General features: G+C 38.3%; 1 protein-coding gene across 1 annotated transcript in view; it reads left to right on the forward strand.

The window, feature by feature from the left end:
• Top1 (DNA topoisomerase I) overlaps nucleotides 1-22,665 on the forward strand; it is a 92,950-nt gene that overhangs the window by 17,643 nt on the left and 52,642 nt on the right. Inside the window, exon 3 of the mRNA XM_052722626.1 lies at nucleotides 12,019-12,121. Coding sequence (XP_052578586.1) covers nucleotides 12,019-12,121 — 103 coding nt within the window. The remainder of the gene's footprint in view (nucleotides 1-12,018; nucleotides 12,122-22,665) is intronic.

Raw genomic sequence — 22,665 nt, forward strand, 5'->3', positions numbered from 1 at the left:
TAAATCGGTCTGTACAGTCAAATGATTTCATTGTCTATTATGTTGTTTGGTGGTACTGAGAGGCAAACCCAAGGCTTTGTACATGCTCGGCAAGTGCTCTACTGAGCTACATTTTTTTTTTTTTTTTTTGTTTTTCGAGACAGGGTTTCTCTGTGTAGCTTTGCGCCTTTCCTGGAACTCGCTTTGGAGACCAGGCTGGCCTCGAACTCACAGAGATCCACCTGGCTCTGCCTCCCGAGTGCTGGGATTAAAGGCGTGCGCCACCACCGCCCGGCCTGAGCTACATTTTAAGCTAGTAGTTCTCTCAACCTTCCTAATACTGAGACCCTCTAATACAGTTCCTCATGTTGTGGTGACCTTCTGACCATAAAATTATTTTGTTGCTACTTCATAACTGTAATTTGCTGTTGTTATGAATTGTAATGTAAATATCTGATATGCAATTCCTGTGAAAGGGTCATTTGAGCCCCAAAGGGGTTATGGCCCACAGATTGAGAACTGCTGTTAAAGTCCATTTATTTATGTATTTATTCATTCATTTGTTTTGGAGACAAGGTCTTACTTTTTAGTTCTGGCTGGCTTAGAATACATTATGTAGGCTGGCCTCCAACTCACAGGGATCCACCTGTCTTTGTGTCCTAAGCCTTTGGGATTAAAGGCATATGCCACCAAGCCCAGGAGCCATTGTCTTTTTTGAGACAAGATCTTGTTAATTATCACAGCCTGGCCTCTCAATTCTCAGTCCACCTATCTCTGCCTCCCAAGTACTGAGATTACACTTAAGGGCCATCACATGTGGCTCCAATATCCATTTTGTGAGCTGGTTGTATTTGTTTATCAGCGAGGAATAGAGATTTTTCTTTGAAAAAGTTGTACTGTGTGTACCTTCTTGGGGAAGACAGCTTTTGATATTATACACTGATTACACACCAGATTTGAGTACTTACTGTATTTGAAGGAAGGAGGTCATACTGTTATATAACTGCTATAATAATATCTCAAAGTCTGTCAAGAAAAGTTGGTGTAAAGAGTCTGGCTCCAGGCCATGCTTGGTGGTACAAGCCTTTAATCTAAGCACTTGGGAGGCAGAGGCCAGCCTGGACTACATAGTGAGTTCCAAGACAGCCAGGGCTATGTAGAGAGACCCTGGAGAGGGGGGGTGGTGCGGGGAAAGGAGAGAGGGGAGAGAAGAAAGAACTAACAGATAAACCAGACACACACACAGACTACACTGGTTTCAAACATGGCTCAGAGTTTCCTTCTTTGTACAAGAAATCTGTCTCTCCATTCTTTGTTTTTATGGAAGCAAAGGACTCTTCTCATGCCTTGATTTGCTTACTTTGAAATCTTGAAGATTGTGAAATAGTTTTATAATTATTAATGTGTGTTGCTTCTTTAACATCCCTTCTCCACAAGATGGAATTGATTTCCTAGGCAAATGTAGTAGTACCATTGAGCCTGTGCCACACACCCCCAGCCTGTGTTTTCTCTTAGAAAGTGTAAATGTTTATGCTTGGATTGAGCTTGACTGCATTAAAGTCCCTAAGAGGAATAGGGTTGGCTACTTTGTTAGATGGCCACCTACTGACTGCAGCTAAAATAATACAAACATGCACTGCATGTGGGATTGTAACTGGTGTTTTCTTAGAAATTATTTAAAAACAATACAAAAAATTAATTTTGTGTACACACAGAACATGTATGTTTTGTGTATATAAAGTGTTTATGGAATGAGAACAGCTTTCAGGAGTTGGTTCTCTTCTACCTTGAGGTGGGGTCTCTTGTGTTTGCTGCTGAGTCACAAGCTTCTAGAAGTGATTCTCCTATATCTGCTACCTGTCCTCCCATAAGAGTGTTGCAAGTACAGGTGCCTGCCTCTGTGGGTTCTCTGGTTGTGGCTCACACTAGTACATGCTGAACCATCTCCCTGGACCAGCCTGGAAATTACTCAGACTTCTGAGTACAGGATTGTTAGAGAAGGCCAAAATTCTATTTCTTTTTAAGTCATTTTTAGGATCTCAGTATAGGAAAAATAATAAAACATCTCTTTATCTAGTGTTGCCTTAACAGGCAAGGTACCTAGGGTATGGTTCCTGCTTTAAGCGCACATATAGAGCCAGAACTGTTAACTTGTATGCAGTGACTAAGCTCAGTTCAGTTATATAAACTAATAATGAAGATGATTAAATAATAGCAAATTTTCTGAGTCTGGACTATTATTTCATCTATCAAAGAGGAGCATTTTTTTTTATTTTATTTTTTTTTTTGCCAAGGACTCAGATACCAAGTTTAAGATGAGCAGAGGTATGAAGCTCCTGAGACTTTTATACTGCTTTCTCTTTTGGGTGGTGGTGATGGTGGTGGGGTGTTGAGATAAGAGTTTCTCTTTATGTAGCTTTGGCTGTCCTGGAACTTACTCTGTAGCCCAGGCTGGCCTCTGCCTACCCAGTGCTGGGATTAAAGGCATGCCAGCTTCTGTGCTTCTTTCTTGAGTAAAAGTTAAATGGTTTGCATCCAAGGTCAAATACTAAATGACAGAACAAGAATTTGTTCATTTTAACTGTGGAGCAAGTCTGTTTTCCTCTAATCTCTTTCAGAGCTCTGTGGTAAGGTTTGCCTATGATTGTTCATATTCTGTCTCATTCTTTTGAGAGGGCAGGTTCTCACTACTACCCAGGGAACCTTTGGATTCAAGTAGTCTTCCTTCTTCAACTCCTGAGTAGCTAAAGGTACTAGAGGTGTGCTCACCCTCACCCATCTTATCATTCTAAGGTTTTGCAAAATGTTTTGTGGGTTTGGCTTTTTTTTTTTTCATATAATTTGTGTGTTTGATTTTCTTATGGAAAAGAAAATTTTATTTAGCCAGATGAGGCTAGAGGGTACTTGGTTTACAAATCTCTGGCTCCGTTATCATTTTGAGATTAGGTCAACTTTGAGGTTTGTCTCGTGTCGTGTGTCGTCGTGTCCGTGTCCGTGTGTGTGTCATGTCCCCCCCCCCCCCCCCCATAGTCCCGTCCCGTCCCGTCCCGTCCCCCCCCCCCCCCCCCCCCCCCCCCCCCCCCCCCGCCTCCAGACGGGGTTTCTTTGTGTAGCTTTGGAACCTGTCCTGGAACTCACTCTGTAGCCCAGGCTGACCTCGAACTCACAGAGATCTGCCTGCCTCTGCCTCCCGAGTGCTGGGATTAAAGGTGTGCGACACCACCGCCCAGCGAGAGTTTCTTTTTTAACAGACCAAATTTTGTCAGATTTATTTGATGCAGATGTTTCTTATTTCTAGATATGTTTTCTTTTTGTCTAATAAGAGGATTAGGACTCTAGACCTACAAGAAAAAAATGAGTATTTCTGTAACTTTAAAAAAAAAGAAAACTTTTGGGAACCAAATGGCTTTAGAGAGATAAACATAAATAATTGGGATTTAATTAATCAATTTGCTGTGCTGGGTTTTGAACCTAGGCTCTGAATCATACAATGCACTAGACTTTATTTATTTATTTATTTATTTATTTATTTATTTATTTATTTATTTATTTATTTATTTATTTATTTTCCGGAGCTGAGGACCGAACCCAGGGCCTTGTGCTTGCTAGGCAAGCACTTTACCACTGAGCTAAATCCCCAACCCCCTAAACTTTATTTTTAAATATGCTCTTGACAAGAATCAACTCCATCATTTCCTCACTGGCAGGAAGTGCATCTTACTTAATTTTGATCAGTCATGAGAGGATGAATGTTTCAGCAATGATAATAGTGACTAGTTGCTGTTGCCTATTTTTTATTGCAGGTAGGCCCATCTGCCTAGAGAGCTTGCTTCTTATAATTCCCTCTTAGCGTCTAGTAAGATTTAGTCCAAACTGCTTCTTCCACCTGAATTCAATCCCTGGGACCCACCTAGTGGAAGGAGAGAAGTAGCTTACAAACATAAAATAAGAAGTAAATGTAGAAAAATAAAAGCAGCAAGAATTTAAACAGTTAATAGCATCAATACAATTATGAAAGTCGATAATATAGAAATTCTGTTATAATTCTTCAGAATAGTCTTAATTTCCTCATCCTTTTTCTTAACTCTTTGTTGTGTCCTTAGTGTTAAGTCTGTCTTCTGATTGCTTCCCTTCACCTGTCACTTGTGTTTTGGAAGTTTTTCCCTCTTAACTTTGCTGCCATCCATTCATCCTAACTTTCTGCTGTCCATTCATCCTCTAGAGACACCTTGAAGGTTGAACCCCTGGTGGGTCAGAGGAGGGATGTGAGCACATGAGTTAGTTACTTGATTAGATAGACATTGTGGAATTCTACTGTCACAAGGATTGTATGTAACAGTTAGGTATACTTTATTTTCAAAAATGTCAAATTAAGGGAAATGCATATTTAGTAAATAATAGCTATTACCTTTGATATGTATATTTCCTTTTCATTAAAAATGGCCACATGGCTGGGTTGCCTCGCCCAACCTTGATGCAGGGGGAGGAGCTTGGTCCTGCCTCAACTTGATGTGCCATGCTTTGTTGAATCCCATGGGAGGCCTGTCCCTTTCTGAATGGAGATGGAGGAAGAGTGGATGGAGGTGGGTAGAAAGGGGAGGAGATGAGAAGGGAGGGGAACTGGCTGTTCGGTATGTAAAATAAATGAAAAAATTTAATTTAAAAAAATGGCCACATGTTGAGAGACTGCATGTTGCCGGCTCCTGTTCTAATGTCCCTTTCTCTTGTGTGCCTTGGGTAATGGCTCTTCAGGTTCAAATATTAATTGCATGATTGGATTGTAAAGTCTTTGAGTACAGAGTCCTTGTCTGATCAGTCTTTAGTAGGGTACTTTGGACTTGAGAATACATGTAAATTAAATTAGCTCTCACAAAACCTGAATCTGGTAGTATTTTTTTGCACAACAATTGTCAAATCCTGTGTAATGCTAGCTAGAAACTGCTCTTAAAGTGGGAAGAAGATGGAAGATTGTTATCATTTGGAAGTTTGGTTCTTTCTGCTTTATTTTTATTTGTGTCTATGTGTCCTTGGAATACGGAGCTGGAGTTACAGGCAGTTGTGAGCTCACCCAACATGAGTGCTGAGAACTGAACTCAGGACCTGGAAGTTTCTTTACTTAAAAGCCTTTTCAAACTCAGGGAGGAATACTTTAGGTAATAATAACAAAAGATGTTGATTTCTGGTCTCTTCTATTTATTCATTTACTTATGTGTCTTTTTGGAGTAATTTTATTTAAATTGCAGTGAAGCAGTGTCACACATTATTCTGTTTTTAAAATGACTTTAGGGGTCTTTGTGGTTTCATCTAGCGTTTTCAAATACTAAGAATTGGAACATGTTGTTGGTGTTTGTGTGTGCGCGCGCGCATGCTTCTACATGAGCTCAAGTGGAATGCATGCATAACAGCCATTGGGTGACTGAATTCACAGTGAGTAAGATTTTATGGTGATATAGTACACAGTGGTTGGCACCTTTAATTTCTTAGCTGTCAGTCAAGATTATTGCCCTTTCTTTTGCATTTGATAGATATTTGGAATGTTACAATTGTTTTCATAAATATTTTAACAATAGCTATTCTTTGACAAATTCCAGGAGGATACTTAATCTTTAAAACCACTAGTATATTCTCTACAAATGTATTTTCAGCATGTGGGGTAGGGTTCTGTGTGCTCTTACTGGCTTTACTTTCTACTTCTTGCCTCCTCCTTTGACCAGCATCTTGGTCAGGTGTCCTACTATTGCCTTGAATACTTGGCTTCTTGTAGACACATAAAGTCTTAGTTTTTGGGCACAGCTTTCAGTTTTTTACTAGGGCCTCTTGTTCTTCCAGCTACTAGGATCTAAAGATGAGAATTTTCCTGTACTCTTCCTCTACATTCTTTATACATAGAGCTCTTAGAACTGAATTCAGCTTCTATTTTCCTCAGTGCACTTGCATGTTTTTCTTGTTTTTAGTCTCTTTGCTGTCACTGTCTTCTGGGTTGTTAGTAGCTAGTATTTCTTTCTTTTCCCTTTCTTATACACACTGCCTTTCAGCTAGTTCCCCTTAAGTATGATGGATTTTTGTTCTTTTTCAGATTAAAGTAGCTGTCAACCTAGAGTAGAACACTGACCCTGGGTTAATGCTATCTATTAACTTTATCTTTGGTACCCAGTGTAGTGGCAAAGGTCTGTTATCCCAGTACTCAGGAGGCGGAGGCAGGAGGATCTTGAGTTCTGTAGACAGCTTGAACTACTTACTTAGCAAGACCTCCTTTAAAAACAAAAACAAAAACAAAAACCCAAGGTCTGGGGATGTTACTCAATAGGAAGGCATTGGATTGATCCTTAGCCCCAATCCCAAACATAAACTATTTTTCATTCTTTGCCTTCTTAATTCAGATTCTGTCTTGGAATTAAGCTCATTTTTTTCCTTTACCTTTACACAATAACAAAATTAGAAAGGAAAATGCTTAGAGATCATGTTTATTATGTAAAGTTTCAAGGATACACACAGTATGTAACAGGGTAGTTTGATGCTTCTATGTACCTATCACTTAAATAACTGGCAACTTTGTTATAATTCTTTATCCCACCCCAATTTACTCAGAAATACCTCTTCAGTATGTATCTTTAGAGGGTGTTTTGTTGGTTTGTTTGGTTTTTTGAGACAGGGCTTCTCTTGTGTAGCCCTGGCTGGCCTCCGAAGTGCTGGGATTAAAGGTGTGTACCACCACTCCCAGGCTTGAGGTTTTAACTTCTCAGTTTACTTCCTCATATACAGATCACTTCTTCAGTTAATTCAGTAGATTATTCAGTCCCGTCCCGTCCTGTCCTGTCCTCCCAATCCCCACAGGGTTTCTCTGTAGTTTTGGTGCCTGTCCTGGATCTCGCTCTGTAGACTAGGCTGTCCTTGAACTCACAGAGATCCACCTGTCTCTGCTTCCTGAGTGCAGGGATTAAAGTCGTGCACCACCACCGCAGCCTGGCTGATAATTCAGTTTTTTAAATGTTAAATGATCGTTTAACATCTCTTCTCTATGTGGACAGTGCTACTTGTGTACTGATTCAAATCTACTTCTGTATCATTTGTCCTCAGATATCCAAGTCTGCCTTGTAAAACTCATGAATAGATTTATAGAATTCAATAGACATTCATATGTTTTAGTTACATTTTCATTAATTTGTATGGGGGTGGAAGTCATTTTGCACACAATTGTCAGGTTTGGCAACAGGTACTTTTCCAACTGAGCTACCTTGCCAGTCATAGAGATTTTAATTAAGAAAAAAAAAATTTTAAATCTATCACAGCTTTTGTAGCACAGTTTGAGAATATAGTAGATAGATACTGACTTTGAGTTCATATTTTTGGCCTAGATCTTACTTGTGTCCATGGAATTATTTACCAGCAGCCCTAATTTTCTCCCTGGATAATTTTTACAGTTCTAGAAAGCATTTGTTTTCAAAGGCTGGAGACCTGGTTTTAAAATTAATTTTGAATTTTGTGCATTTCAGAAAGTTAATAATGTATGTGAAACCTAGGAGGAATTACTCTGAATTTGTATGATAATGTTACTATTATTTTAAAGTTCAGTGCCTTTTAGTGATTTGACAAAAATGAATTTCATTTATTTGTTATTCATTCATTCATTCATTCACTCATTCATTCATTCATTTATTTATTTATTTAGATTGAGTCTCTCTATAACCCTGGCTGTCTTGGAACTCCCTATATAGACCTGACTGGCCTTGAACTCAAATTGCTGAGATTAAAGATGTACTATCAGGCCCAGCTTCAAAATAAATTTTAAAGTTTGCTAATCTTTAACTAACTTTATTATAAAAGTAGTTCATTATGGAAAATAAGATGAAATATACTCAAGTTCATACATTTCTAAATTTTAAAATCATTACATTCACTATTTTGATGTTTGTCTGCCAGTGTTTTTATATATGTTCATGGATTTATTGAATTACATACAGTAGTGCTCTTTTTCTCCCCTCTTCTCAGTTATTATTTCCCTGCTGTCTTAGTTGGGGTTTCTATTGCTGTGAAGAGACACCATGACCATGGCAACTTTTATTAAGAAAAAAGTTTAATTGGGGCTGGCTTACAGTTTCAGAGGTTTAGTCTATTACCGACGTGGTGGGAAGCAGTGTGCAAGCAGACATGGTGCTGGAGAAGGAGCTGAGAGTTATACATCTTGATCACAGTCTGCAGGAGACTGTGCCACACTGGGTGTAGCTTGAGTATCTAAGACCTCAAAGCTGCCTCCACAGTGACACAGTTCTCCAACAAGGTTGTACTTTGACAAGGCCATATCTCCTAATAGTGCTACTCCCTATTTGCCAAGCATTCAGACACATGAGTCTTTGGGAGCCATACCTATTCAAACTACCATACCTGCTATGCCCTTGAGCCATAGTAGTGCATCTTAACATTCAATTCTAAAGCTCGTTTGCTGATTTCTGGTTATAAACCAAACAACTCATGCTTTATTTCATGTTGTAGTTCTGGTGCATATATTGTCACATTTATGACCTGAGGTAAAGGTCACAAATTTTACCTTGATTGACTCAGCATTCTAAGACCGGAGACTTAAAAGTTGGTTGGTTCTGTATACTGCATGGAAGATTTGAGTTCAGCCTTCCAACACTTTATGGTTTGTTCCCATCTCTGTGGGATGGGAATTTCTTAGAAGTAGAGACATGATCTTGCAAATATTAATGTTTCTCTTTCCTTGGGGCCCAGTATAGAATAGATACTCAATTATGCCAAGTGTCATTTCTTTAGCTGCAGGTCAGCAATACTTAATCTATACTTAATCTTATTGCTGTGGAGCATGCTACTTCAAATTTAGTTGATTAAGCTGGGCGTAGTGTGACATGCCTTATAGTACCAACTTCTTAGGCTAGCTGAATCCAAGAATTCATTAAAAAAAAGTATTTCATAAAGATTGCATGCCTACCTGAGTTACAATCATCTGAAGGCTAAATTGGGCGGTGGAGGATTCACTTCTAAGATGATTTCTTCATGTGGCTGTTAGAACAAAGCATCAGTTCCTCACCACATGCCTTGAGTGTGCTGCTAGTGTGGTAGCTGGTTTCTACTAGATAAAGGAGCAATCAAGAGGGAAGTTCCAGTGCCTTTTACTATGTTGCATGCTGTATACTGACATTTACTTGTAGACATGCATGGGAGGGTGCAAGTGCATTTGCAGGGCAGTATCAGATGTCTTCATCAGGCTCTCTCTGCCTTATTTTTTAAAGATTTATTTTATTATTTATTTATGTGTATGTATGAGTATAGATGCCCTTGGAGGCCAGAAGAGTGTGTTAGATCTCCAGGAGCTAGAATTACAGGACATTGTGTGCTATGAAATGAACTCCTGTCATCTATCTTAAAGAACAGCAAGTACTTTTAATTACTGAAACCTCTCTCTGGCCTCTTTTCACCTTATTATTTATTTATTTATTTATTTATTTAATTTATTTAGAGATAGAATTTCTCACTATACTGGGAGTTCCAGAGTTCTCCCCAGAGCTGGGATATAAGGTGCACAGCAATAAGCCAGACTCAGAGATACACAGTATTGTAAGTTTCCCTTATGTGATCCTAAATAGACACTATAGTAAATGGGAATAGGATGGGATCCAGTGGGAGTGGGGATAATATGGGTAATGAAGGAGGGAGTATCAAAGTATTTTATATAACATGTATGAAATGTTATAATAAGGCCTACAATGTAGCTCTGTGGTAGAGTGTTTCCCTAATACTAGCAAAAAGTGGGGAGAGACAATGCAATAATGAAACCCACTATTTTATACAATCAACATACATCAAAACAAAGAAAACCTCTGTAAGAGAACTGGGGGGTAGGTGAGAACAATTGATATTTTGATAAGCAAAGCTCATGCCAAGAGAAAAATTGATTAAATAAATTAGGACATTTTTTTTTCTTAAAAAGATTTATTTATTTATTATGTATACAGTGTTTGCCTGCATGTATGCCTGCAGGCCAGAAGAGGGCACCAGATCTCATTATAGATGGTTGTGAACCACCATGTGGTTGCTGGGAATTGAACTCAAGACCTTTGGAAGAGCAGCCAGTGCCCTTAACCGCTGAGCCATCTCTCCAGCCCGACTTAAGACTAGTTATGGGGGCTGCAGAGATAATTTGGCTGTGAAGAGCTGCCAGTGCTCTTCCAGAGGACCTGGGTTTGATTTCCACCACCCACATGGAAGCTCCCAACCATCTGTAACTCCAGTTCCAGTGAATCTGATGCTCTTTTCTGGCCTCCACAGACACACATTACATGGACACAGCATATAGACATACATACAAGCCAAAAACCCATGCACATATTCAGAATAAAGCTTTTTTTGAAAAAAAAAAAAAAAAGGCTCATTATGAAAGTTCACTTTTTTTTTTTTTTTTTTTGATTTTTCGAGACAGGGTTTCTCTGTGTAGCTTTGCGCCTTTTCCTGGAACTCACTTGGTAGTCCAGGCTGGCCTCGAACTCACAGAGATCCACCTGGCTCTGCCTCCCGAGTGCTGGGATTAAAGGCGTGCGCCACCACCGCCCGGCGAAAGTTCACTTTTATAATCTCCAGCAGTTGAGTGTCTGATGTATGAAGGAGGGTATCCATCCAAAATAGCAAGCCAATGACTAACAGAATATAATCATAGTATTATAATACATGTGGCCAAAATATTTGCAACCTAGAAATAAAAAAAACTTGTACAACTCAATAGTAAGATGCATACAAATTCACACAGACATATATACAAACAGGACATTGAATGATATTGCAATAGATATTTAACCAAAGTATGTGAATAGTCAGTAAGTACAGATAATCTTCATTAAAACATCTCTTAATCATTAGAAAAACAAGGACTAAAACCACAATGGGGGGGCTGGCTCAGAAGGTAAGAGCACTTGCTCTTGACCTAGGTTTGGCTCCCCGGGACTCCAGTTCCAGAGGATCTAATGCTCTTGTGGCCTCTATGGGGACCCAGCACACACACACACATAAAGCATTTACATACACGCAGGCAAAATACTCATGTGTAAAATAAAATCTTTAAAAATCACAATGAGGTAGATATATCTTAGTCACTGTTACATTGCTGTGAAGAGACACCTTGACCAAGGCAATTCTTATAAAATAAAGCTTATAATTGTGGGTTTGCTTACAGTTTCAGAGGTTTAGTCTATCATCATGTCGGAGAGCATGGCAGCAGGCAGGCAGGCTGGAGGTGTAGCTTAGAGCTACATCCTGATCTATAGGTCAAGAGAACAAATCCCACCTCTGGTGATACACCTACTCCAACAAGGCCACACTGCCTAACATTTTCAAATAGTGCCATTCCTGATGACTAAGCATTCAAACACATGAGTCTATGGGGGTCATTCTTATTCAAGCCACCACAATATACCTTTTTAGAGTAGGAAAAAAGACAGTAACGATTATGTTAGCCAGGCATTGTGATGCACTCAGGAGGCAAGGGTGGGTGAGTTTAAGGCCAGCCTGATAACATACAAAATTCAGGCCAGCCAGAGCTGCATAGTAAGACTTAAAGAGAAACAAACAAACAAAAAAAGCCAAGACTGATAATTCTAGATGTTGCTAATGATTTGTAGCAGCTTAAAACTAATGATTGTTCATGGATACGTATGATAGTACAACCACTTATTAATACATAATTTAGCACTTTAAGTTAAAAGTACTTTTTAAATATGACCTGGCAATTTTATTTCATTTAGAAGCAAATGTCCACTAGCATGTGAGTCATAAATTACAGTATAGCCATATAATGGATGTCACTCAGCAGTAAATGAAACCACGGAGGCAGCTTAGTGGTAGAGTGCTTCCTTATCATTCGGAAGTTCCTGGATTTGAGGCAGGGCGATGGGGTGTCTTTGTGAAATCTTCCTACCAGTAGTATGTGCTGGTATGTATGGTCACTTTGCCATTTAACATCTGTTTCTCCAGGTAGGTAGGCAAAAGATAACTTATGATTTCTTGTAACCAACTTGTCTCTTATGGTTGCAGATTCTCACAAACACAAAGATAAACATAAAGATCGAGAACACCGGCATAAAGAGCACAAGAAGGATAAGGAAAAGGACCGGGAAAAGTCTAAGCATAGCAACAGGTAAGGATTGATCAACAGGGCATCACTTATTAGGGAGTTGGCATCCTTGGCTCCCATGGATAGGTATCAGCTTGAGGTGAGACCAGTAGCATGGGTAGCAAAGTAAGAAACTGTATTTGCTGGAGTTGTTAAAGAGAATGCTTTTATAATTCAGGCCTCACTTGGGATGTTATTGTTTAGATCATGATATATAAAGCAAGCACATTGAGTTTTCTTTTAATAACATTTCATAATACTAAAGTATAGATCTACAGGCTGTTTAATCAAACATGCAGAGCTTACCTTTGTAAAAAAATGATTTGATGCCATTGTTCCTTGGATTTTTAAAGCTATATTTATATTTTAAAACTACTTCACTAGTTTTTCTTATTGTCAGCAGACAAGTTAAGAGAAAATTTCTTACCATTTTGTGGTTTATTTATGAATCATTAAAATAACCAGTTTAATTTTCTCTAGTGAGGATATTTCTTCCCAAATCATGTACCCCTCCTGGTTTTTCTACTACACAGTCATTGCTTATAACTTGATCAGCTAGTTTATTTTATTTACTCTTAATACTAATCTCAGCACTTGAATTGAGTTTTGGTTCTTGTGCATCTTACCTTCTCCAGTTTACATTTGTCCAGCTAATAGTAATATCTACGAAAGTAGATTTGAAAGCAAAGAATATTGCCAAAGATAAAGAACCTCATGTCATGATGATACAAAGAACATTAACAACTATGCATGTTTCTTTAGTATTATCACAGCCTCAATATATGCACACACATAAACTATTTTGAAGAGAATTAATAATTATAGTCAATGCGCCACCATGCCCAGCCTAAATTTAGGCAGGTTTTGGTATACACTCTGTCTTTTAATACACTTCTATAAACCAGTAGCCTTTTTACCAGGAAGCATTGAAAGAACTTGGCCTCCGTTTCTGTGACTGTAAGTCTCTAATTCATATGTGGTTAAGTTTACAAGGACAGTTAACCAGATACCTTGTAAGGAAGCTTGCAACTGCTTCTGGTTTTGACCATTCCCTAGACATAGTTTTTATAGCAAAGCAAGTGTGTAAAGGTTATACTCTAATACAGTTCTTGTATAAGTGATTGCTGATGTTCTTAGTAGTGTGAGGTTTCTTTAGTTTTCTGTTGTTGCAGATTCATTATTCTGAAGCCCAGAATAATTAAAACTTAGAATGACTTTTTTCAGAATGCTTATAAATGCTTTTTTGGTTTTTCTTTCTGACCAAGCCTAGTTAACTTTGTGATTATTGTCCTCATTTCAGCTGTTACTGTTAGGGAGCAGAAGTTTGGAATGTATTTCTGTGTCCCCTCATCTATGATTATTTGTCACCAGATTGTACTTAGGACTCAAGTCCAGGTATTACATTCCTGTGCAATAATAGTATAAACAGGAGAGCTACCTTTCTTTCTTCTGGTGCTGTGGACACAAACCTGAAAGAATCCCACCTTGGTTATTTGGTTTCACTCAAGGTGCAAAACAAGGTAGCCAATACTGAAGATGATTTCATTTGTTTCTTTGTGTGCAGAGGAGTCTGAGGTCATGTCTACAAAAGTCACATTATCCAATAAGAAAGAGTTGTGACTCTAATCAATATCCCCAGTAGATTATTCCTTACAATCAAAACAAACAAACAAACAAAAATCTAACTCCCTGCTTAAACAAAGTCAGTTGTGTTGCCAATTTACCCAAGTACAAGCACTGTCCTCCTAAGCATGTTGTAGGTTCCCTTAATTTTTTTTGTTTTGCTTTCTTTGTTTTTTTCAAGACAGGGTTTCTCTGTGTAACAGCCCTGGATGTCCAGAAACTCAGGACCCAGCTGGTCTCAAACTCACAGAGATCCACCTGCCTCTGCCTCCCAAGTGCTGGGATTAAAGGCGGTCTCCATCACCACCAGGTTATTCTGTAAATTTTAAAAGACCAGCTCATGTCACTACCTTTCTTTTGGGATCCTAAGTCCCTCAAATTTGTTACTAAAAGCACTAGTCACATCAAATTTTGACCTTAGGAAAACTCATCTCTGCCTCCTGTTTTTGTTTTTGTTTTTGTTTTTGTTTTTTGTTTGGGTTTTTTGGCCTGTGATGTTGCACAAACATTTACACCAGTCAAGTTAATTTATTATTTATTTTATTTTATTAGATTTATTTTATGTGTATATGAGTATTTTGCCTGCATGTATGTATGTGTACCACATGTGTGCCTGGTGTCCACAAAGGTCAGAAGAAGAGGACATCAAATCCCCTGGAATTGGAATCTGTGGGTGGTTACGAGCCACCATGTGGGTGCTAGGAACTGAACCCAGGTCCTCTGCAAGAGCAGCAAGTGCTCTTAGCAATTTCACCATCTCTCATTTCCTCATTTATTTCTTGACCTATGATTATGTGCTGGTTACTTTTTGTGAACTTGCATGAGTTACAGTCATTTGGAAAGAGGGAACCTCAATTGGGAACTTGAGAAAATGCCTCCATAAAATCTGCTTGTAGGTAAGCCTGGGGGCATGTTTTTGATTATTGGTTGATGGTAGAAGGCCCAATCTACTGTGGGCTGTGCCATCCCTGGGGTTGTATAAGAAGGCGGGCTTGGCAAGCCATTCGTGATAAGCCAGTAAACAGCATTCCTCCATGGCTTTTGCTTGACTTCTGCCTTGGCTTCCTTCAATGGATTGTGACCTGGGACATGTAAGCCAAATAAACCATTTCCCCCCAAGTTCCTTTGGATCAATGTTTTATCACAGCAATAGAAAGCAAACAAGGGACAGAGTAGTAACATTTTTACAGTTCATATTTTTTAAAAAAAAAACACTTTGAAAGAAAAGGACTATTTTTCCAGCTCCCAAGGTGTTATTGGGCTTGTAGTCTGACCAGACAGCCCTCTTAGTCATTCATTAGTAGTCATATTTTCTTCAATACTAGGTGTGATATTGAAAAGCACCATAAAACAAAAGGCCAAGTTCTGTCATTCACAAGCTTTGTCATAATCCAAGCATTCAACTTCTTTGTTTCTTTTTTCTTTTTTGGTTGACTGTGAATAACATTACCTGCCTTGGCAAGCTTTTGGATTTGTTTACGTACGTGATAGCTCATTATAAACTGTAACATGCTAAGTAATTAAGATAATGATGGTGACAGTGTTGATTACCAGAAAGCCTAATAGAAGATCATGTAGATAAATTGGAGCTGTCAGTTTTTGTAGTGGGATCTAATTCAGTAGTTAATTATTGATCCATCTAATTTGGAGTTATGGCATTTTCAGTTATTTCTACCCTTATTGTAGTGAATACTAATCATTGCTTTTAAAATTTCATGGTGGAGGCAACTTTTTTTTTTTTTTTTTTTGGAGACAGGGTTTCTGTATAGCTCTGTAGACCAGGTTGACCTGCCTGCTGAGTGCTGGGATTAAAGGCGTGTGCCACCACACCCAGCTCATAGAGACAACAATTGAAACTAGACACTGAAAATAGTTAATGATCTCAAAAGGAGGAAAGGTAATGGCTAGAAAAAGAGGTATTCCTGCTTGGCACAGTGACACTTGGCTTAGGAAGTAACTGCATCGGAGAGTCACCAAGTTCCAGGCAAAACTGGGCTATAACTGTCTCAGTCAAATATAATAAAGGGGCATTCCAGATGGTGAGAAAAGTATGAAAAGTGTTAGGGGGTATAGCTCTGTGGTAGTACTTTTCTAGTAAATACAAGCTCTAATTTTATTCCCATAAACAAAGCATAAACAAGACATATTACTATTGTAGCATGTATTTTGTTTTGGAAGGAATGCAATTAGGTGGGATATCTTAGTTAATGCTGGCTTGAGACAGACTACCTACTGAAAACTGTTTAAAGTTAGTGCTTGATTTTAAAGGGAGGAAGAAGCTACTGGAAACAGTTTAAAAGGGACTTTATAATACAGAAAAGGTTCCTGTTTTGGATAATTGGCTGGCTCATTATAATAAGATACATAGCCATTAAATGCTATGACTCAAAACCAAAATGCTAAAGATAAGGAACTTCGATGGAGAAGGAATAGAATGTTAGAATGTGCATTGATTTGGGCATCTTTGAGCACGTCCTCTTTTATTCCGGCATGCAAACAAAGGAATAAATAGTTCCTAAATTCCATTTTACTTTAATTTTGTGTAATTACACATAGTATATCTCTCTTGGCCACAGTTTGACTTTCTATGATTTTCTTCAGACAAGATGTCCAAACTATACTAATGGAAAATTCCTAGTGATAAATTGTTCATAAGTTGTTTTGAGATGATTACCCAAGGCTGGCTTCAAACTGAAGAGCTGCTTATTGGGATTACATAGGTATAAGCCACTTACTCAGCTCATAAGTTTCAAATTGTATGACTTTCTAAGGAAATACAACCCTGGGACTTGATTCATCTCTCTATCCAGTATATCCACGATATGTATGTATTCTTATGGTGTTTGTCAGTAGTTGTCTTGGTTATCTGAAGATCATCTGTCAACACATCATAGTTGAAACTTGTATTCAATTTACCTAATTTTACCTAATGCTTTCAAAGTGTGAGACTAGTGATGCAGGAATTTAGGATATACCAAAGCAAGCAGTAAAGTGTTTCTTGTAAGTGGAAAGGGAAAGTTCTCAAAGGAGAGGGAGAATAATTATGTGCTGAGAGTTACAGAAAATTGTTATTGTTGATATTAATCCCTAATATGCCTAATTTATAGATTAAATGTTATCATAGATATGCTTGTATAAGGAATGCCAACCCCCACTCCACCCCTATAAATAGAGTTTGGTACTATCTGTGGTTTCAGACATCTACTAGATCCAAGGTGGGCAACTCTGGTAATTCAGAAGAGCAGAATCCTTGTGATTTTGTTTAGTAGCATAATGATGGTGGATATTAAGCAGCTACCATGCCTTAGAGCCTTTTGAAAACTAGTTGCTGCCGGGCGGTGGTGGCGCACACCTTTAATCCCAGCACTTGGGAGGCAGAGGCAGGCAGATCTCTGTGAGTTCGAGGCCAGCCTGGGCTATAGAGCGAGTTCCAGGACAGGCTCCAAAGCTACACAGAAAAGAAAAATGGGGTGGGGGGGAAGAAAACTAGTTGCTCTATTTTCCCCAGAGGGGAAACTTTGAAGTTACCTTGAATTGTTTTATTTAAAACATTTAAGCTTTATTTAGCTGCCTGCTTTCCTTGAAAAGCCATTAATTTCTTTCCTTTTGTAGCTTGGAAGCCAACTCACTCTCTTGTTGGAGTACCTAAAATTCAATTGTCTGTGATCTTCAGGGTCTGCTGCTTTGAATAGTTGGCAAGCATCAGTGACTAAGTCCTCTTCTCAGAAGATGAGTAGATTTCTATTAAACTTAATAGTATTTACTTATTTATTTGCTTGCCTGCTTTGTTTGGGAAGTAATAGAATGGTCAAGTTCATGACGGACTCTGGAGCCAGACTGCCTGAGTTTAAATCCTCATTCTTTCTTATTAAATAGTTCTCTTTGGGCAAGTTACTTAAGTTTTCTGTGCTTTAATTTCCAGATGGGTGAAGTGGAGATGCCAGTACTTACCTCAGGGTTTTGTTAGAGCAAGATGTGTATATGTTGTGTGCTACTATTCTTCTATTTCCTAAACACTATTGTCCATAAAGAATAGATTTTGATGTCTTCCTGTAGCCAACATCTAGCTTCCCAGAATATCAGGACTCTAGGTTTTACAAGGGTACATCATCCCCTTTTAATTTTTCCCTACAAAATTAAATAATTTTCTAATTCAAAAGAGAAATGCCTTATCTTCCTGGCTTCTTCCTGCCATCCCCTTGCTTGTCCCTTCTCTCACCTTCCTTCTGTCTAAATACATGCTTTAAAGAAATACTGGTCAATCTTTTGTTTGCTTAGCTCCTATGAGAGTCACAGACCAGAGGTCTCACTATTGTCTCACTTTAAAAATAGCATGGGCTACTTTCTTCCATCATCTTTATCATTATCATCATCGTCATTGGAATTCAACTGGTTGAAGCATAAGACAATCATGAACGTTATGAAAAGAAGACTTTAAGTCTTATTTTTGGTTTTTCGAGAGACAGGGTTTCTCTGTGTAGCTTTGGAGCCTGTCCTGGAACTCACTCTGTAGCCCAGGCTTGCCTCAAACTCACAGAGATCTGCCTGGCTCTGCCTCCCGAGTGCTGGGATTAAAGGCATACGCCACTACTGCCCGGCGGCTTTAAGTCTTTATCTTTCTCTTTTTTATTATTAGTTCTCAGAGAATTTGTTTGTATTCTATTCCCCCTGCCTCTTACTATATTCTTTCTGCCCTCTCTACTGCAGTGATCCTGAGCCTTTAGAGGAGTGAGTGCCATATATGTATTTATATAGACATACTGTTTACTTTCTTTAATATGACTTTGGTTATTCAGCTGGTGTAGTATAATCTTATTCACAGAGGGACGTGATTGATGAATCAAGGAGTTTTCCACTGAGGCAGATTAATTTTCTAATTACTTTCATTAAGAAAGAGAATTGGGAGATGGTGGTGTAGTGTACCCCTTAAATCCCAGCACTTGTAAGAGAGGCAGGCAGATCTCTTGAGTTTGAGACCAGGCTGGTCTACAAAGTGAGTTACAGGACAGCTAGTACTGTTACACAGAGAAACCTTTCCTTCCTTCCTTCCTTCCTTCCTTCCTTCCTTCCTTCCTTCCTTCCTTCCATTCATTCATTCTTTTTTTATTATTTATTTATTATGTATACAGTGTTCTGCCTGCATGTATGCCTGCATGCCAGAAGAGGGTATAAGATCTAATTTTAGATGGTTGTGGGCCACCATGTGGTTGCTGGGAATTGAACTCAGGACCTCTGGAGGAACAGCCAGTGCTCTTAACCTTAGCCATCTCCAGCCAGAAAAATCCTTTCTTGACAAACAAAAACAAAGCAAAAGAAAAAAAGAAGAGGGCTGGAGAGATGGCTTAGTGGTTCCAGAGGACCCAGGTTCAATTCCCAGCACCCACGTGGCAGCTCACAGTTGTCTATAACTCTAGTTCCAAGGCATCTGACACTTTCACACCGATACACATAAAATAAAAAGCTAAAAAAAGAAGAATTGGGAAGAGTAGTATAATATGTAAAGGAAGATGGAGCCTGAAGCATTCCTTAATTAGCCATTTATATTTTCATAGGAAGTAATCACAAAGGTCTGATTCTTTCAAGTAGTGAAGATTTCTGTTTTAGGAAATAACTACTTGGTGGCAAGATATCAATGACCTTAATATGTCAAATCTTAGACTTTCTATACAAAACAAGTGATAATATTAACTAAGTGGAAATGTGATATCTGGGGTTGGAGAGATTCTTCTGCAGTTAAGAGTACTTAACTACTCTTTCAGAGGACCCCATTTTAATGACCACCTTTCTTCACATACTAGCTCACAACCTTCTGTAACTCTGGCCCCAGGAGATCTGACTCTCTCCACTGTGTTTCTCAGGTACCAAGACTGCATGTTGTGCAGACATAATATGCAGGCAAAACATCCATCTACAGTAAACAAGGAAACAAAACAAATATTTTAAATAGTATTTAAGTGGAAAGGTGATAACAGTGTACTAGCAGGTGCTTCAAACTTCTAAATGGAAATACCGAGTTTAATCCTGGCTTCTCTATAACGGAATTTGCATTAGTTTTTAAATTTCCACTTCCTCTGTATATAAATTAGTCTGAAAGAAAATAAAACGTACCTCTCGGGAATATTACAAAATTAAGTACAGTAAGGATTGTGAAAACAAGTACAGCCGTGTGTGCTGCATGGCTTTAATCGCAGCAGAGGCTGGCAGATTTCTGTAAGCTCAAGGCCAACTTAGAATACATAGTGAGTTTTAGGCTAGCCAGGACTACATAGTACCAAAACACACACAAACACACTTGCAGTTACTAAAACCAAGTACAATGCTTGGTTAGAGGATAGTGTGGGGAGAAGATATATTCATCCTTAAGATGACTGCATTTGTTTCCAGAGTTTGCTTTTATATAAAATTTATGTAGGACACTTAAGTGTTTAGACTTTGTTATAGGGTTTATTATTATTATTATTATTATTATTATTATTATTATTATTGTACTTTTATAATAGAAGCTAAATACAGTAATATCAGAACTCTGCATATTATTAGGTTTATGCCACCTAATGAGTCAGATTTTAGGCTCAGCAACATATAAAGGATTAGATTCTTCTTTTAAATTTATTTATTAATGAGTCAGATTTTAGGCTCAGCAACATATAAAGGATTAGATTCTTCTTTTAAATTTATTTATTATATGTACAGTGTTCTGCCTGCATGTATGCCTTCATGCCAGAAAAGGGCACCAGATCTTATTAGATGGTTGTGAGCCACCATGTAGTTACTGGGAATTGAACTTAGGACCTCTGGAAGAGCAGCCAGTACCGTCTTAACCTCTGAGGCATCTCTCCAGCCCCAAGGATTAATTTCTTTATACTGGTTATAGGATAATTTTTTTTGATAAAACATTGTACTTTGATTGAAACACACAAGAACACAGTGAGTAGACTGATAATACTGTTAGTGGAGAAATGTGGTCACTGTATGCCATCAGCAAGCATTCTCTGTGCCATTCAGCCTTCATGAGCTAAAAGGTTTGCTGATTAGAAACTTGTCGCTTATATAACAGCTGATGGGAACAGGAGGAGAATGTAAATGAGGGAGGAGTATGTAAACAAGGCAAAATGGGCATTTCATCTCATCTGTGTTAGTCCCTGCATTCCTCTTAAATCTGTAGTCCTGTTTCTCTTAGAGTTCTTAGAGTCTGTACTTATAACCCAGATGCCTGTCCTAGCTATGGCTACTTTCATGCATAGAGGTGGGTATAACAGTAGGTGTAGCTGACTCATATTCTATGGCTTGTCTTAATTTAATGCCATTACTTTTTGTCCTGATAGACAAATATCCTTTTAGGAAACAGCTTTAGAGGAGACCTTTTGGGCTTCTTGAGGTCATTGCCAGTGAAACCTGCTTTTTCTGCTCTGAGTAAAACAAGTGGCGAATGAGCTGATGAACCTTATAGTCCTGACTATCCCTATTGGTTGGGCTTACTATAATTAGCACTCCTGCACCTGGGATGAACCCCCAATTTATATAATTGAATTTGAGTTCTGTTTTGCTTAGCTATGGAATCCATCAGCTCCTGCAATAAGCAAATGCCGTAACTGTTAAGCCAGATATATGGAAGAAAATGACTATCTACATTGTTCTGTAGCATTTGGTTTTTACTGGTAGTCTCTGTTTTTGTCTACATTTACAGTCAAAGTCATTTTTTCGTAGTCCTGTTGGCATTTGTCAGGAATATTCTGCATGTATTCTTATAGTAGTCAACAAATATTCCTTTATAGTTACATAATTTGATATAACACAATTTCTTCTCTGGTTTAATCTTTTAGATTGTATCCATTTTCCCATTTTCTCATTTTCTTTTTCCTTTTGATTATTATGGTAAGTACCAAAATAAACATCTTTGTATGTAACATTATTTCCATAAGAAATTTCTAGAAGGTAGATCCTATATGAACATGTATGATCATTTTAATGGCTCGTGCCTTGTAGTGTAATATTTTGCTTTCCAAAATAGGAATTGTATTTTTACATGCTACTAGTATAACCACTTACCTCTTTCAAAGCAAGACTTTGAAATAATGAATGTAGAATTTGTCCTTGATTTCAGATGGGTCTTTTCTTATTGTGAGGAAGAGGCAAGCAGAATTTATAAACTTCATCTAGAAGTAACTAGTTCTTCCTAGTTAAAGCTAATGGGGAAACTTTAAGTATGTTGGTCCATTCACTTTATAACATTTTGTCTTGAGGCTGGCATAGTCACCAGTTACATTTTGAGTAAGTTGGATTGAGTCCTCATATATTAGATGTGACTGTTAGAGATAGAACTTTCATTGCTTTTTTTGCTGTTAGAAAGTTATAAATAACACTAGACTTGCTGTATATATTCTGTCACTTTTAAAGAATGTTCTGGATTCAGTCATTTGCAGGGCTTCCATTATGTAGTGCTGTAGAGTTTATCTACCTGCTTCTGTGGGACCTAATTTAGAAAAGCTTTTTCTTTTAATTTTAAATCTGTTTTTCATTGATAAATGAAAAGTCTGGACATGCTTCCTCTCTGACAACTCTGGGCTTTCTCACTTGTTCTCGAAGACACTCACTCCCCACACCCCTTCTGCCATGGAGCTGCTTGTTTGCCATGTGACTATTTGGGGACCTCCATTGCTGAACATATTGGCCTAATTCAACAGCATGGCTTTCTGTCTTCCTCTTCTCTCTCTACCTTCCGCTGGCAGGAACCAAGATTTTCTTCTTGTGTGCCCTAATCTTCCTTCTGAGTCTGTTTGTTTCTAAGTTCTTTTATTAATTAGAGCAAGAACCCAAAAGCGGGAAACTCCAAATTCCCAGGCTATGTGTGACAACTATGAAGGAGTCCTAAAGAAGCTTCTGTGAGGACAGGAAACAAGTGACTACGTTCAGGACTTTAGCAACCTTATTTCTAAGGAACTTGA

The sequence above is a fragment of the Peromyscus californicus genome, unplaced genomic scaffold, assembly GCF_007827085.1.
Source record: "Peromyscus californicus insignis strain IS unplaced genomic scaffold, ASM782708v3 Scaffold_7__1_contigs__length_154581171, whole genome shotgun sequence".
NCBI classification, from domain to species: Eukaryota; Metazoa; Chordata; class Mammalia; order Rodentia; family Cricetidae; genus Peromyscus; species Peromyscus californicus.